The following is a 16,410-nucleotide window of genomic DNA, read 5'->3' on the forward strand; positions in this document are numbered from 1 at the left end:
TTCACTTATAGAATGTTCAGCTCCTAACTTATCTACTGCTGGACTTTCTCTTGCCATGGAAACAGGTGCAGCTTTCAATACCCCTTTCCTTTCAGGCACTTGCCCTATTTGTTATTTTCATTTTCTATGGAGTTTTTAGTCATAGGTATGGTAAAGTCCCCATTTGGAGGTACAGATAAAACTCTTTAGAGCTAATTTTCCATCTTCCCCCCCCTGCCCCCAACTACAACTATTAAAGCTTCTGAGAGGAAAGAGAAGAGGACCAGATAAAGAGCACACATAAAGAAATACATTTTTATAAACTATGTATGTTTTATTTCAAAGGTTGATGTCATGGCATTGCTATGATATCATGGCATTTCTAATTAACAAGAGAAATATTTGTTTCCAAACTGTCCCAACTTTAATAATCACAAATAAGCCACCGACCATATCCTTTGGTGCTTTTACCTGTATTTGCAAGCAGACGACTATGCCGACCAGGTTCAGAAATTTCATATGATATAGTAATACGAAACTCCTCAGGGCCTAGAGCTGCTGGTGGGGAAGATGTTGTGAATGTGAAAGAGTCTTCTGCGGTCCAGCCAGTGTTCTCGTGGTCCACATGCTGGTATAAGATCAGCCGTTCACTGACCTGTCCAGACAGGGAAAAAAATCAGCCTCTGGCTTCAGGGATAATACAAGGACTAACATGTATCCTAACTGAAGGAGATACAGGTCTTTCCAGGGTTCATTCTCATGCTTAAATTACTGCACATATCTACAAACATAGGACACTTAACAATATGGTAACCTATTTGTCAAACCCAGATGTTCTATTGCAAAAATAGTTTATTTATCAGAAAAAGAAAAGCATGTTGATTTTGAGATGACTAAGGCTATGGTACTTACATTATAGAAAGTATATAATAAGCCTTCATTTGCCTATCTGATGGTTTAAAAAACTATCAACTCATAACCAATCTTGTTTTATATGACACTACTCATATTCTGCCCAGTAGCTTATTTTGAAGCCAATCATAACATTTTGTCTGTAAATGTTGTAGTGAATATTGACAAAATGATTCTTTTAGAAAACATAATCATAATACCATTACACATTTAAATATTATCAACAATTATTTAATATCATCAAATATCCAATTAGTGTTCAAATATCTCTGATGATCTAGTACATGTCTTGTTTTTTTACATAGTTGCTTTGTTTGAGTTAGGATCCTTAGAAGTCCATGCATCACATTTGTTTGATGTTTCTCATGGGTGTCTCTTAGTCTATAGATTCCCCTTCTCTAATTTTTTTCTTGTAATTTATTTGTTAAAGAAATTGGGTCATTTGTCTTATAGAGTTTCCTACATTCTGGATTTTGCCACTTGCGTCCCAATGCTATTGTTCAACATGTTCTTCTGTCCCCTATATTTCCAATATATTAGTAGTTAAATCCAGAAGCATAATAAGAATCAGATTCAAGTTTTTGTTCAGGATGTTTTACAGGTTGTATTGTATATTTTCTCTACACCTCATTGCAAGATAAAATAATATTAGATGGGTTGCTTCTCTTTTGGCTATGTTAAGATTAATAAGTGAATTCAAATGCTGCCAGATGGATCCATCGATTTTAAAGTTCCCCATCAGCCTTGTCATGTTTCAATTTATAGAGTCATTGATATGATTGCTTAAAATCCCTGATTTTTGCTGAGGCAAGGCAATGATATTTTAAACATTCCTTCTTCATTCTTACCTGAGATTCTTCCAAAAAGAAGATTTTTCCCTCATCAGCTATTTGGCTATACTGAGGCTACACTGCAGTGTATGTGAGAAAGACAAGATAAATACTTGATTCCTTCCCTTTATACTGATTTTTAGAAAAATGAGATCCCTGATTCCAATATTCAAACATAACCGCTGGTTTTTGTTTTGCTTGTTTTGAGATCATTATAAACTCATGAATTTTAATACACAATGCATTTCATTCCATTGCAATTGTTATTCTTATTGATGTTGAAATTTTCCCATCTTGCTTAGGGTATTTTTCAATATTTTAATCTAAGTCTCTAACGCCTGTTGCCTATCAATGTCCTTTCTAGCCAAGCTGATGGAGATAGGCTCCACATAGTGTATCACGTGGGTAGTCCTTCCTCCAACAACAGTGACTGGAAGTTCTAAAACTCTCACCAAAGAAAGGAAGGCTGGAAATAAAATGTTTAACCCTTTCATTCCTATAGGTCACTTTCTTCTGACCTGCCTTCTATCATAATATCTGAACTTTCAGGTAGGGTTTTCCAAGGTATTTGTGTCCATGTCAGAAGTGCCTAGGATACATTATCACATAACTTACAGAACAGTTGAGTCTGTTTCATCAGTCAGTATTCAGAAATACTGTATTAATTAACAGAAGTTTGGTCGTACCTTGCTCTGGCTCAATGCTTGGCTCAATGCTGGATGTATTTGGAACCAAAGTTCTAGAAAGGCTTTTGGTCTAGTGAGTTTCCATGGAATATGAGCTTCCTGTTTCCACAGTGGCCAAAAGCTGTTGGCCAGTTTCTCATTCCTTTCTTATTCACGGATAAGACAAGAAAATGCAGTCATTTTAGGGATTTTAAATAAGGAGAGGTATTGTTTCTCATAAAGAAGCAAGGTTACTCATGAAAAATTGGAGTTTTCCCCTAGTAGTTTCTGGGAAACAAGCCAGTTTTATTTAGCAGTTCTACTATTTCTATTCACAGCTTAAGATTTATGATAAAAGATTCATCATAAATGTATTCCTTTTCCTAGAAACAGGTGATGGTGCCATGGATTTTGGACTAGGGAATGGTTCCTAAAGGTTCCCATTCTGCTTGAGAGAGGTATAATATTAAAAGGCAAGAGGCATGCAGCTTCTTAATATTGAAAGTAACACACTCTATTAACCAGGAAGAAAAATTTTCTTGGAAGCTAGTTGATCTTATCTTTCACTTCTCTGGCTTAAGGAAAAGTTAGCATTTCTGAAAAATATATAATAAGTTATTGGAATCATCTAAGGGTCTTCTGATGTCTACAGGATGAAGAATGATTGTCCCAGGGGAAGAATGGGTCTCATAGATGGGAACAGTTGAGATGAAGGTCAGAAATTTGAGGGAAGTAATTGGAGAGGAGGCCTAACCATAGCTGTATACTTTGGAAGAGGTCGCTATAGTTCAGTTTTTGAAAGGTCGTTCAAAAAGTGAGGAATTGTGAATAACTTATTGACTCATTCTATGCTGGAGAGTGAGAGAATCAAATTAGATCATCTTGAGTGTCTGAGCTTCAAGACTGAATAGCAAGTAATTGAAAGTGCTGAGCTAGAAGTAAAAGGGAGTGAGTGTGTGTGTGGAATGTCAACTTGGCAGTCATGCCTTCAGGGAGCGTCCAGGAGACTAGAGTCTTTAATATTTAGAAGACGGTGAGCTCGAAGAATCAGATTCTAAGGGGTGTGTGTGTGTGTGTGTGTGTGTGTATGTGTGTGTGTGTGTGATGGGAGAGAGCTGGAAAAGGGAGAAGAACAAGACTTTATGGGGAAAAAAGGTAAACCTGAAGAGAGAAGGATCTCAGACAGGATTAGGAATTTTGTTACCTCAAAGTGGCCTTAGGAACCACTTCCAACAGCTCCGCATATTTCTGCTATATTAAATACAGAGAGATAAGCCACTTAGCTGAATACCTGGGCTCTGAGATTAAGGAGAGAGGAGGGGGGAGGTTTTTATTTCCCATGGATTTAGATTAGCCCAGATACTTTCTCTTTTACAGGTGGAGTCCTTCTGGAATGTCATTAGAAGTTCAATTTTGTAGGGGCACCTGAGTGGCTCAGTTGGTTAAGCGTCTGACTCTTGATTTCAGCTCAGGTCCTGATCTCACAGTTTCTGAGATCAAGCCCTGTGCCAGGCTCCGCACTGACAGTGAGGGGCCTGCTTGTGATTTTCTCTGTGCCCCTGTCCCACTCTCTATTCTCTCTCGCAAAACAAATCAGTAAACATTAAAAAAGAAATTCAGTTTTATAGAATTCCAACTAGTAAATGCAGAAGGAAAAACAGAATGAGAAAAATCACCGTGTGGCCATCACTTCAGTAATAAATGTTTCACAGGTAAGAATCCTAAAATGGTTGCTTAAACGAGTGAGCTAAGTTGTGATGGGAAATAGGGTATTTAAAAAGTTCCAAAGTATTCCCTCACAAGATGTAAATTATAATTATAAGCACAAAAATAGGAACTTCACAGTGGAGAAACCAGAAAGACTGCACCTAACTGATAAAAGGCATCATCCGTGACAGGGCGACATGAGCGTCAATGTTTCCTGACATGAAGCTGGAGGAGAATTCAGCATCTCTCGTGCCACTGCCGCCAAAGCACACAACCTGATTCCGACTGTGAGGAAACATTCAATAACACCAAAGCAAGGAACATTCTACAAATAACTGGTCTGTTCTCCTCAAAAACTGGCAATGTCACAAAAGTCAGCATGACTGCAGAATTGACTCAGCGTAAAGCAGACCAAGGACACCTGACAACTAAATGCTATGTTTTACGCTGTCGACTTTTTTAAGGATATTCTATAATACTCTTTTCTCTAGAGGATATTCACTGAGACAACATGTGAAATTTGAATAAGGTCTATAGAGTATACAATAGCATCATATCAATGATAATTTCATGATTTTGAACATTATATTGTGGTTATATGAGAAAGGCCTTGTTTTTAGGAAATATACACTGAGGTGTTTAGAGGTAAATGTACACCAGGGACATCTGGGGAGCTCAGTCAGGTAAGTGACCTACTCTTGGTTTCGGCTCAGGTCATGATCTCATGGTCTGTGGGTTCGGGCCCGGGCATGGGGCTCTGCACTGACAATGTGGAACCTGCTTGAGATTCCCTCCTTCTCCTTCTCTCTCAGCCTCTCCTATATGTGCTCTCTCTGTCTCTCTCAAATTAAATAAATAAACTTAAAAAAGAGGTAAAGCTATGTCATGTCTGCAAATGGCTCTTAAAATTTCAGAAGTGTGTGTGTGTGTGTGTGTGTGTGTAGAGGGAATGATAAAGCAGATAGTTATTTCCCATATTTGGGGAATATGGTTGAATAGTATACTGGAATTTTTGAACTCTTTTGCAATTGTTCGGTAAGTTTGAAATGATTTCAAAATAACAATTAAAAATTCTAAAAAGGGAAATCCCATGGTGTTTTATTATATCAACTTCAGTTAGAGACCAATAGTTTCTGTTCTCTGATGACTATGTGTATGTAGAATGGGGGAGTGAGGGCAACCTGCAAATGCCTTGGGCACTCTGACATCAAGAAATGATGGTTTCCTGTCCCAATATACCACCCTCCATCTCCAACTTGGTCCATTTCTCTAGTACTTTAACAAGGCTGTATTCCTCTGTAACCTATGAGTGGGTGAATACATAGGTCAAAATCCTAGACCCAAGTAGGGCTTTTATTTGAAGTGATAATATGATGACAACAATTGGATTTCTGAGATCTAAACCTTCTGGATTTCATATCCTTGATTACCACAGAACCACGAAGAAAAATATTTGTCAAAGGCCAAAGAGATAGATTTGGCCAGGGGCCCCACTGAATTTTCTATGATGGGTTAAATTTTACAGCTGAGACACTGCTGAGAACCTCAGAAAGGCTGGAAATGTAGGGAACTCCTCTCCCTCCCCACGCAATCACCAGCCTAATTGGGAACAGAGCTGAGACCAGAAACCATATCTTTAAGCTTATAGATGAAAGCCTTGCTCCTAGAGCACTTTATTGGGGCCTCTTTGGCTCCAACTGCCTGAACTATGACTCTCCTTCCTCCCAGGAGGAAAAGGACACACATTGATATAAAAATGGAAGCAGAGGAGTGTAATAGAATTTGAACCCTAGGTTGATCAGGCCTACATTCCAATATAAATCCTCCCCAGTTTCAGCTCTGTGGCTTTTATGCAGGTCATTTAATCTCTCTGAGCCTCCATTTCTGCATTAAAATATGGAATAATATCTCACTTGTAAATATGCATTTAACTTAATTAGACTTTTGCCATATTAATGTTCAAAATGGCCTGCCCTGGGCATTTCTGGGTCTTTCAATAAAGCTTCTAAGTCCTCACTAATCACTTCCCCACTAGGACATCAGAGGATTCTGGTTAACATGGAAGATTATACTTATTTTCTAAAAAGAATCATGGCATGAAAATATTAAATATTTAGGGGCGTCTGGGTGGTTCAGTCAGTTGAGTGGCCAACTTCAGCTCAGGTCATGATCTTACAGTTCATGGGTTCGAGCCCCATTTCAGGCCCTGTGCTGACAGCTCGGAGCCTGGAGCCTGCTTCGGATTCTGTGTCTCCCTCTCTATCTTCTCCTCCCCTGCTCACACTCTGTCTCTCTCTCTCTCTCTCTCAAAAATAAATGAACATTAAAAAATTTTTTAAATGGTCTTTGATGATCAGAAAATATTAAATAATTATAAATTTCTAAAATATGCCTAATAAAATAAATCTTTTCTCATAAAACAAAGACATTTTTAGGCTGGATTTTGGCACATACTCCAGAAATTTACTCCTAGTTGCTTTGTAAATAAGTATTAGTTCACTATACTATACTTGACATTTCAATAAACATTTGTTTCATGAGCAAGCTACTTAAAAAAGTGCTTTACAAAATTTAATTATAAAGTATACGTTTATATCATGAAGTGGTGTCAGGCACTCTGCAAGGCATATTATATAACTCATTTTATTTGATTTTGTTTTAGGGGCCTCGTTATACCCATTTGATAGATTTCAAAACACCCTAAGGTTCAGAAAATTTAAAAAATTCACTCATTGCCAATAAATGGGAGAGGCCAGTTTTTAGTATAGTCCCATGTGACCCCAGAATTCACACTTTTTCCACTGTCCTGCTCCTTCATCTTGGAGAGCTCAATGAGATTCGAGGCAACCAAGAAATTCATAAGATGTGTGCTCCAACTTCAAGGAGTTTAGTAATGTAAAAAGTCAGTTGGTAGGTATGTGTAGGACTAGAAAACCACTATTGGCTAGAACTTGTGAGGATTCAGACAAAAAGCTCATTCTATATATTGTATTTATTACAAAAGGCAAGTTGAAGAAAAATGATTCCAGTTCTTTTATGCTATTGCCATTGTATATCAGGAACAAACTTTCTCATAGGACCTTAAAGGGAAGAAGCAGGAATGAGTTCCCACCTGGTTCAAGGTTGAGGGCAATTCCTTTCTGACCCCAAGGTGACTAGCAGACATATGTTTTCTTAAAGGGAGGCTTTTGAAATCTAAAGGCATAAGGGTCATTATGAGTGCCTTGGATGACCACAGGCGTGAAGTGGGAGCACTCTGGTAAATATAGAATCTGATCATTCTTCCCCTACGATAGTGTGCGCATTCTGTAGATCCACAAAAGTACATGTGGATAGGACTGAGTGTTAAGAGAATAACACCATCAAACTCAGCCAAAGGCAGTCTAGAGCACTTTACAGCATCTGTTCATTCTGAGGGTCTTTGTAAATGTGGCTCCTTATGGTCCTGATACAAAAACCACAGCATAAGTCTTTTACACTGATCTTTCCCACAGTGGAGCCTAAAAGTCAATCACAGCTTTGAAATTCCTATTGGAGAAGAGAAGAACCATACTGTCTTAGAGTCAGCTGGGGAAAGGGCGAGGGAGAAAGAGACACATGCAGTCCACTCACTTGGCTCTCCACAACATGATGGCTTTGTTACAGGTCCAAGTCTCTAGACAGGACAATTGTTGTTCAGAAGAAGCAAGGGAAACAAAACTGTCCCCAAAGTCTCATCTTGGGCAGATGCTCATGGAAAAGGGAGATGGCAGAAAGCCAAACAATTCAGAAAGGTAAAGACTCTAAGATTCCATTTGGGCTAACCAAAAAATCCTATAAGCTAAGGTTTGGAAGCTCATCCTTCAGGATGAGCTCAGATAAATGACTCTTCTTTATGTGCCCTTTATTACTTTTACCAGGACTGGCACCATCGTGTATGTAGAGACCAGCTGGGTATGAAGGGCTCAAGGTTCCCAGAAGAGGTCAGGAGTGGGGCAGCCCGGGGAGTCACAGCTTAAGGGTGCCCCCAGGTATCATGCTAAATAAAGTAGAAGTGGGATTCTCCTTAATGGGAATGGATAGAAGAGGCATTTTAGGAGATCTAAGTTCCTAAGTGGTGATATCTGGAATTCTCCAGCAAGAAATGGGCAACTGAAAACCAGGTCCAAATAATTACCCATGCTCTCTCCACAACTAAACCAATCTCCATAAAAATGCTAGCTCAAAAAGCTTTTCAAGGAGCCTAGCAATATAGCCATCTATAGCCCTACCTGGCAGAAAAGTCCAAATTCATATTTACATAGAAGTAAACATTGACTTTCATGGGCTTTATGCAATAACAAGAATGGAAACCTTTGATGAGACTACCAAACAAGATCGTAGAAAAGGTGATCGATTCATTCGGCAGCAGTAGAAGCTGGGGACATTTTGCTTTTTTAGAGAGACGTGTATCTAGTAGGCTAAATATGCTCCCACCCCTCCCCCCGCCAATATCAGATCCAAATCCCATGAATTTGTGAATATCACCTTCTTTGGCAAACACTTCACAGATATGATTAAGGATCCCGAGATTAGAAATCACCCTGGGCTATCCAGGTTGGGCCTAACCGCAATCACATACGTCTGTATAAGAGGGACGCAGAGGGATATTTGTCACGGAAAAAAGAGGAGAAAGGAAAGTGACTGCGGAGGCAGAGACTGGAATGATGAAGCCACAAACCAAGAAATGCTGGCAGCTACCAGAAGCTTCCAAAGGCAAGGAAGGAATTCCCCTTAGAGCCTCCAGAGGGAGAAACACCCTGCTGACACCTTGATTTCAGCCTAGTGAAATGGAGTCCTGACTTCTGGCCTCTAGAACTATGACATAACACATTTCTGCCATTTTAAGCCACCAAGCTTATGGCAATTCATTATAGCAGACATAGGAAATTAATACAAGGAGAGAAGATAAACCGCTCTCATTGGAATGGGTATTAGTTCTATCTGCTTTTTCAAAGAAAGAGCCAACAGTTCTAAGAACAAGAAGCATTTTTGGTTATTCAAAGTCACTGGGCCAGGACTCATAAGCCAATTTCCAGTTTGAACAATGAATAGGTGAGTAAGTGACAATGCAGTATTTCTGCATGTAGAAAATATGCTGACACACAATCAGTGACTTGTAATGGCAAAACCCAAATTACCAAAACAAAACACTGGTGGGAAATGTCCAAAAGGACTACTGAGTCTAGTTACCATGAGTTTGCTACTGAAGAGACCCCAAGAAAGTAGGGGCCCGGGAGCCAGGGTGACTCTTAACACAGACACTGATCCTTCTCTGCTTAGGAAATTAAAGGGCCAAAGTTCAACAATCCCACTGTGCTCTCCATTAAGTTGTAATAAATTAATTTCTATCCCATGGGAAATATGCTTGCAATTTCTTAAAATGTGAGTGTTATCTTGAGCAACAGACTGAGACTCTGGAAGAAGAGGTAACTGGATGAAATTCACAACACAGAGTCCATTGTATTGTTTTCTAAGTGTGGCACTGGAAGCCTGTGTTTGTGTTGCAGCGGCGGAGATGAAGATGGATGATCGTGCCTCCAAAGGGCACAATGGCTAAGATGCAATTACTGGCTTTATAGGAAAGAAAAAAGCCAGCCATTAGAAACCTCAAAACCAGAACACTTTGCTTTTTAATGATTCCAAATTATCTAAGCAAGCACCAGAATGAAAATTGCTCAATTAGCCCTGTGCTCTCCTTGGAAGAGACGAGCGCTTTATAGAATTCGATTCGCACTTTGTTCACACATTCTTTGAAATGAACAATACATGTCTACAATTGTAAAAAGTTTTCATTTCATAAAATGTGATGATTCACGTTCTCTGTGCATGTTTAATTGTTCAGGATAGAAGATTTTCAGCACAAGTTCTGTGATTTAGTTTTTCCAATTTGGGCAGATGTGATATTACCGTGAAAAACAAGAGTGTTACTTGATTATCTTGGGAGGCTGATATGGTATGGTTTGAAAAAAATGGTGAGTTTACCCTGGGATAAGAAAATATTTTGAGCTATCACATAACAAATTACAAACTGCCTACAATTATTTTGACCAAGTATGACATTAAGCATAATGGAGTGTCTAGATTTCTTTCACAAGCTAAAACCATCCAGAGCCTCTGATTAAAATGCTCGTTTTTGTGTATCCATCAAAAAAGCAAGAAAGGGTGTGGGTTTTATGTGCACACTGACACAGTGGCTTTACTTCCCCAACTGAGAATGGTAGAGGCCTGGAAACAATTTAGTCCTTTAAGGTAAAGGTGTGAAAGGGAACTCAAACATGGACTGCCTAAAACATTCTCCCAATTGGACACTTTAGCAGGTTATTGGCTAACTGAAATTTGAAAATTTGAAATCAGAAAAACTGGCATAGAATGCCAGAAAGCAACCAAAGCCATTTGCTTACATGAACACGGCTGAATAGTTCCAAACTCCCTTTACAATTGAACTTGATTCCTGCCTGAGTCATATCTCTTTTCACCAACTAGAGTGAAGAGGGCTAATCAAAGCATGTAATATGTGCTTGATAAATGTCTTCGTTAAGTAATTCCAGAGAAAAGGTTTTGATTATCTTCATCACCTCCAAAGCCTGCCTCCGCCACTTCTTTTATGTCTCAAATCGTTTTGGAGCAACTGGATAGTAAATCTGAGTCATGATAAAATGGCCGAGAGTACAGCAGTATCCTATTCAACAGAGGCCATAAAACTGCAGTTTTTAGGAAAAGATTTACATTCTATTTGCATGTGAAAAAGGAGAGAGGATCTAGAAAAATGGGAAAGCTAGGAAGATAAATACTAAGTGTCTTCCTCTTCCCAAGTCACAAAAAAACCTGTATATTTTTTAACACATGAGCTAAACAGAATTGGAATGTCTTCAGATTAATGCCAGTTGTACTGAATTTATTGATGGTGCCCTGTTTTTTTCCAATATAGATGCACCACATTAATGTTTTCTCATTTTATTTTTACAATAAGCATGTGTTATTTCCATTCTCAGAAACGCACACACACACACACACACATACTGAGTCAGACTTAACACTTTGGTTTCTATCTTACAGAGTTTTCTCAGCATACCGTCTCCTCTCCCCATGTTATTGATGCTTTTTTATGACTATTGTAGCGGAAGAATAGTCAGGGTATTTCTACGACATTTATTCATAGGCATTTAGCCCAATATATCCTGCAAAACCACCTCAACTTTGCTGCAGTAGCAAAGAAGCATGGGAGAATCCTTCCCCTGGGTCCTTAGTGTCAGAAGCCCTGGGTTCAAGTTCAGACCTGGCTGCCGCTGAGCTGTGTAACCATGGGAAGGTTGCTTAACTTCCCTGTGCTTTAGGATCCCAGCCTGTAAGTTAAGATCATGAGTAGTAGAGAAGAAAGCTTAGGACAATGCCTGGGACATGATGAATGTTCAAAATGGTTTCAATGATCATTGCTACTGTTTTCTTCATTTTACTGATGAGGAAACTGGGGTTTACAAGATATGTAATATGCCCTAACTCACAGAGCTAACCCAGGTCTGATTGCAGAGGTCAAGAGACTTGTCCTCAGCCACGAACAGTCAGCAGGAAATCCAGGGGCAGCCACAGGGCGCCTGATTCATAAATGAGGTGTTTGTTTCACACTCATATACCACAGACACAGAGCGTGGGCCACTGAGCTGAATTTCTACATTCTCTAAGTACATCTTACATACTGCCTTCCATCCTATGCTCTGCTCAAGGACCCAAGAGTTGTCGTGTCCAGGAATATACTCACATCAAAGGCTTGACACACAATCTGGGACTTTGTATACAATAAAAGGAGCCCGCCTTTGTCCTGAGTCAAAAGCACTAGGCCGGGCTGCTGGCACGGTGGATGCTGGGCTTGGAGAGGAAAAGGCCTTGCAGGTTGAGAAGAGCCACACACCTGGTCCATTCAAGAACAACAAAACTCCTCTCTCAATCTGCCTGACTCGTGACACTGTTCCAGGCTGTGTTTCCAGACGAGCCTGCCCTATTTCCACAGGAAAGACCAACAGTTGGGCCCAAGCCCGCTGGTCCCAGACACCCCTTTACAGGGCCCTTTGAGCCCAGAGCCCCAGTCTTACACCTCACTTGCTCCAGCCAACACCTGCCACTGCTAATATGTTTTCTTGACACTTGCCTCTTGGTTCTTAAACTGAAAGGGATAATGAGAGGAAAAATAAAAACCTTATAAATAACTGGATTTTAATCAATCAAGACTTTTATTGCCTGCCCTCAAGCCTTATAACTAGTTTGAGGTTTTAATTCCTGTTTACAATGGTGTTGTATTTTAAAAGTGGTTTGTTTTCACAGGAAAATGTATTATAAACAACTCTCAGATTACTAGGTTAGCCCACTATGGTAGAGTGTTCTGTTGTTTTCCAATTATCCAGGGCCTTCTTTCTGTGAGATGACTGTCCTTCCCCACCCCACTGACAGGCTTGCTCAAGTGACTTTTTTTAGTCAATGAGATGCAAGCAGAAGTGATACCTGGCACATCTGAGCACAAACTTTAAGAACCATCGTGTGTTTCTAGCATCACTTCTTTTTCCTCTGCTGCAAATACAGCAATGTCCAAGAGAGGGGCTGGCCCCTCCCCTTGGGTCCTGGATAAAGGAGGGATATGCAGCAGACCCACACGCACCTCACAGCCCATATACAGCGTAAGCATGAAATCAACTTTTGTTGCTGTCAGTCATTGAGATTTGGGAGTTGTTTGTTACTGCAGCATAACCTTGTGGGTCTTGGCTACCATATTCACGAAAGCCTAGTTATGCCCCATTCAGCTGAAATATTGCATATTTGCAGTGAAAACCAGTGGGAATTAATGCTTGAAATAATCACCATAAAAAAGTGGGTTTGTCTTGTTTTGTTTTGTTTTTTAAAGATCAAGGGCAAGAGCCAAGGCATCTTTATAGGACTGATATCATTCTTGTCATTACTTGAATTTTTTTAAATGCTTATTTATTTTTGACATAGAGAGAGAGCATGAGCAGGGAGGGGCAGAGAGAGGAAGACACAGAATCTGAAGCAGGCTCCAGGCTCTGAGGGATCAGCACAGAGCCCGATGGCGGGGCTCGAACCCACGAGTCGCGAGATCATGACCTGAGCCGAAGTCAGATGCTTAACCCACTCAGCCACCCTGGGGCCCCTCATTCTTGTCCTTATTTAAAATGCAAACTGACCCTGGGCAAGTGCTGATGCATTAAGCTCCCCACAGACTATCGTTTTCCTCCTAACCTTTTTTTTCTTCCTCCAGAGTACATTTGTAAACTAGAGAATACATACTTCTTCTTTTCAGTGCTACATTCAGAGATTGCACTAGCCTCATGATCTGCTCCCTTAAAAGCACCCCGGACAACGGCAATTACAAGGTAAAAGCCAGAGTCAATTCTACATTACACTGGAGACAAATGGCTCTAAGGTTAAAGGTGGACACTCTTGCTAAACATGGCTTTAGATTTTTTTAATTGCTTAGCCGGGTAAATCTACAGCCAAATTAGCTCTCAAATCCACGTATACACTGTTTAAGAATGGAAAAAGAAGGGTGAACAGCAAGCAAGAAGTAGTTATATTCAAGAAAGCTTATCCACTTAAATAAAAAAGGTACGTGGTGGTGGTGGTAGTAAAGTGCTAGTGAGGTTGAAAACAGATGGTTCTGGATACAGATTAAATACATATTTATATACACACACATAACAATACAAAACTAAACGATGTTTATAATTTTATGCATTTTTAAATATAAATGTTACCCAGACATGTCCTGCAGGATTTACTCCCACTCCTCTGCTTTGGGTTTCCTTTTAAATCTGTCTTCGGGATAAAAGGATCCCTTTTTATTTGTTAGACACAGAGTTTGGATTTGCTTAGAGTGTTCTGACAATGGTGTCATCCTGTGCTCACTACAAAGTGTCTGGTTTGAACTGCATAGCTGCCTGGGCAAAGGGGCGTGTGGGCTTGGTCTGACCCGGTGAAGGGAGCCGGAGCCGCCCTGCGCAGCCACCCAGCCCTGCCCAGCTGCACAGACGTCAGGACTCACCAGAGTCTGTGTAAACACGGAAACATCCTCTGTGCTGTTGTCAGAATTTACTCGCACCAACCTCCCGAGTCTAGGGGAATTTATAACCGTAAAAGTTACAGTTCTGTTTCTTGTGCTGCCTGCGTCGTTGGTCACAGCTCTCAGGTCACCAGATGAAAGTGGTTTCGTGGAACCTAAGTGAAGATGAAAACAGGCATTTGAGTATGAAACATATGAAGGCTGTAACAAAATGATCCTTATAGAGCCCCGAAAATTCTGGAAAACACAGGGGGACTGGACAGCTCTAGCTTGAAATTGTGCTGCGAGGGGCTAGTGATCACGAAGGCATCTTTTTAAGGATGTGATTGTCCACCGGGGCTGGAAATGAAGGAGGAAAACAAAATGAGATGGGCTCCCCGGTCCTCGCCTGGTCCTGCACGGCTTACTGATCTCCATAGATAAAAGGCAATGGCAGTGCGTGTGGCACTGTGTGTGCATGTGGCACTGTGTGTATGTGGCTCAGAGTGCAGGACGGGGAGCTGGCTGTGCACACCGACAAAACAGGAGGCAGCGCCCTCCTCTGGGGGCGTGGGGGGAGAAGTTGGTTCTTGAACAAACAAGACATTTCCAGAGGACCCCAGACCTGTAGGCTACATGGACATTGTGGGGAGGGGGGGCTGTGCAAATGCCAAGGGACCAAGAACCAGGAACACGTGAGTTCGTGTGCTAATGCAACCACACATGGCAACGAAGGCCAGCGAGGCTTGGGGACATTCAGGGTAGGGCAGTGGTTCTCAAATGGTCTGTGGTGAAGGATCAGAGCTTCCCCCCTCCCCGAATCCTCGGTGGATGGAAAGTTTTATAAAATACAATAAAATGTTACAGCAATGTCAGATTGGTATACAAAATTCTAAATACTTCCTATTCTTACCAGTTCACAGACCAGAAGGTGCATGACCAGTTTGGGAGCACAGAGTTGGAGTACATATCCCTTTACTTCACACTGACTGGGGTGGCTGGGGGGAATGTCCCCAGCCTTACAGAGTGGCTGGTCCAGAAGAGAGTCTCATAGTCCTCCTGGCCCAGAGTCTCACCTTATCTATTCTGTCTTAGCCCTGCTAAGGGCTTAGCATTATGCTTTGCACAGAAGAGCTCTTAGAGTAGGCACTTTACAAATTGCTTATGAAACAAGTTTATCAGTCACCACCTAATAAGAACTAAGCCTCCTGAATGACACCTGTTTTGGTTTCCTTGCCAAGCAGTGTAGCCTTAGAGTGTGAGGGCCACTAATTACACTGTTTAAACCATATCAGGCTCTTAAAAGTGGGAACTAAATAACAAAAGGGGAAGCCAGCCTTGGGTAAGATGTTTAGATGTGCGAGGTTTGTTCTGAACCTTCATTGTGGAGGCTCCCTTTAAAATGCCTAGCAACAAAGGAGCCCCTGGGTGGCTCAATCGGTTAAGCATCTGACTTTGGCTCACTTCATGATCTTGTGGGTCACAAGTTCGAGCCCCATGGCAGGGCTCTCTGCTGTCATCACAGAGTCAGCTTCAGATCCTCTGTCCCCTTCTCTCACTGGCCCTCCGCAACTTGTGCTTTCTCTCTCTCTCCAAAACAAACATTTTAAAAAATGCCTAGCAACAAGAACAAAAATAAACAAGTGGAACTACATGAAGCTGAAAAGTGGTCAGCAAAGGAAACCATCACCAAAATGAAAAGGCAACTTATGGAATGGGAGAAAATATCTGTAAATCACATATTTGATAAGGGGTTATCACTCAAAAAATACAAGGACCTCATACAACTCAATAGAAAAAAAAAGCCAAATAGCCCAATTTAAAAATATGCAAGGGACCTGAATATTTTCCAAAGAAGACATACAAATGGCCCATAGGTACATGAAAAAGTGCTCAACGTCACTAATCATCAGGGAAATGCAAATCAAAACCTCCATGAGGTATCATCTGACCCCTGTTAGGATGCCCATTATCAAAAAGACAAGAAGTAACAAATGCTGGTGAGGATGTGGACAAAAGAAAACCCTCATGTGCTGTTGGAGGGAATGTAGATTAGTGCAGCCACCGTGGAAAACAGTATTGAAGTTTCTCCAAATATCAAAAATAGCAATACTATCCAATCCAGCAATCCCACTTCTGGGTATATATCCAAAAGAAACAAAACCACTATCTTGAAGGAAAAAAAAATCAAAGATACAAGTGTATATATTATTATTATTATTATTATTATTAATATATATTATTATTCAGGCTT

The 16,410-nt window shown here is 40.6% G+C and overlaps 1 protein-coding gene across 1 annotated transcript in view; it reads right to left on the reverse strand.

Annotated features, from left to right (window-relative positions):
• Positions 1-16,410, reverse strand: part of LOC144222026 (chondroitin sulfate proteoglycan 4-like) — a 50,522-nt gene that overhangs the window by 2,693 nt on the left and 31,419 nt on the right. The window contains exons 9-10 of the mRNA XM_077752512.1: positions 14,160-14,332; positions 451-634 (exon numbers count right to left, since the gene is read on the reverse strand). Coding sequence (XP_077608638.1) covers positions 451-634; positions 14,160-14,332 — 357 coding nt within the window. The remainder of the gene's footprint in view (positions 1-450; positions 635-14,159; positions 14,333-16,410) is intronic.

Source organism: Crocuta crocuta, unplaced genomic scaffold (assembly GCF_008692635.1).
Source record: "Crocuta crocuta isolate KB4526 unplaced genomic scaffold, BGI_CrCroc_1.0 scaffold181, whole genome shotgun sequence".
In the NCBI taxonomy this organism is placed as follows: domain Eukaryota; kingdom Metazoa; phylum Chordata; class Mammalia; order Carnivora; family Hyaenidae; genus Crocuta; species Crocuta crocuta.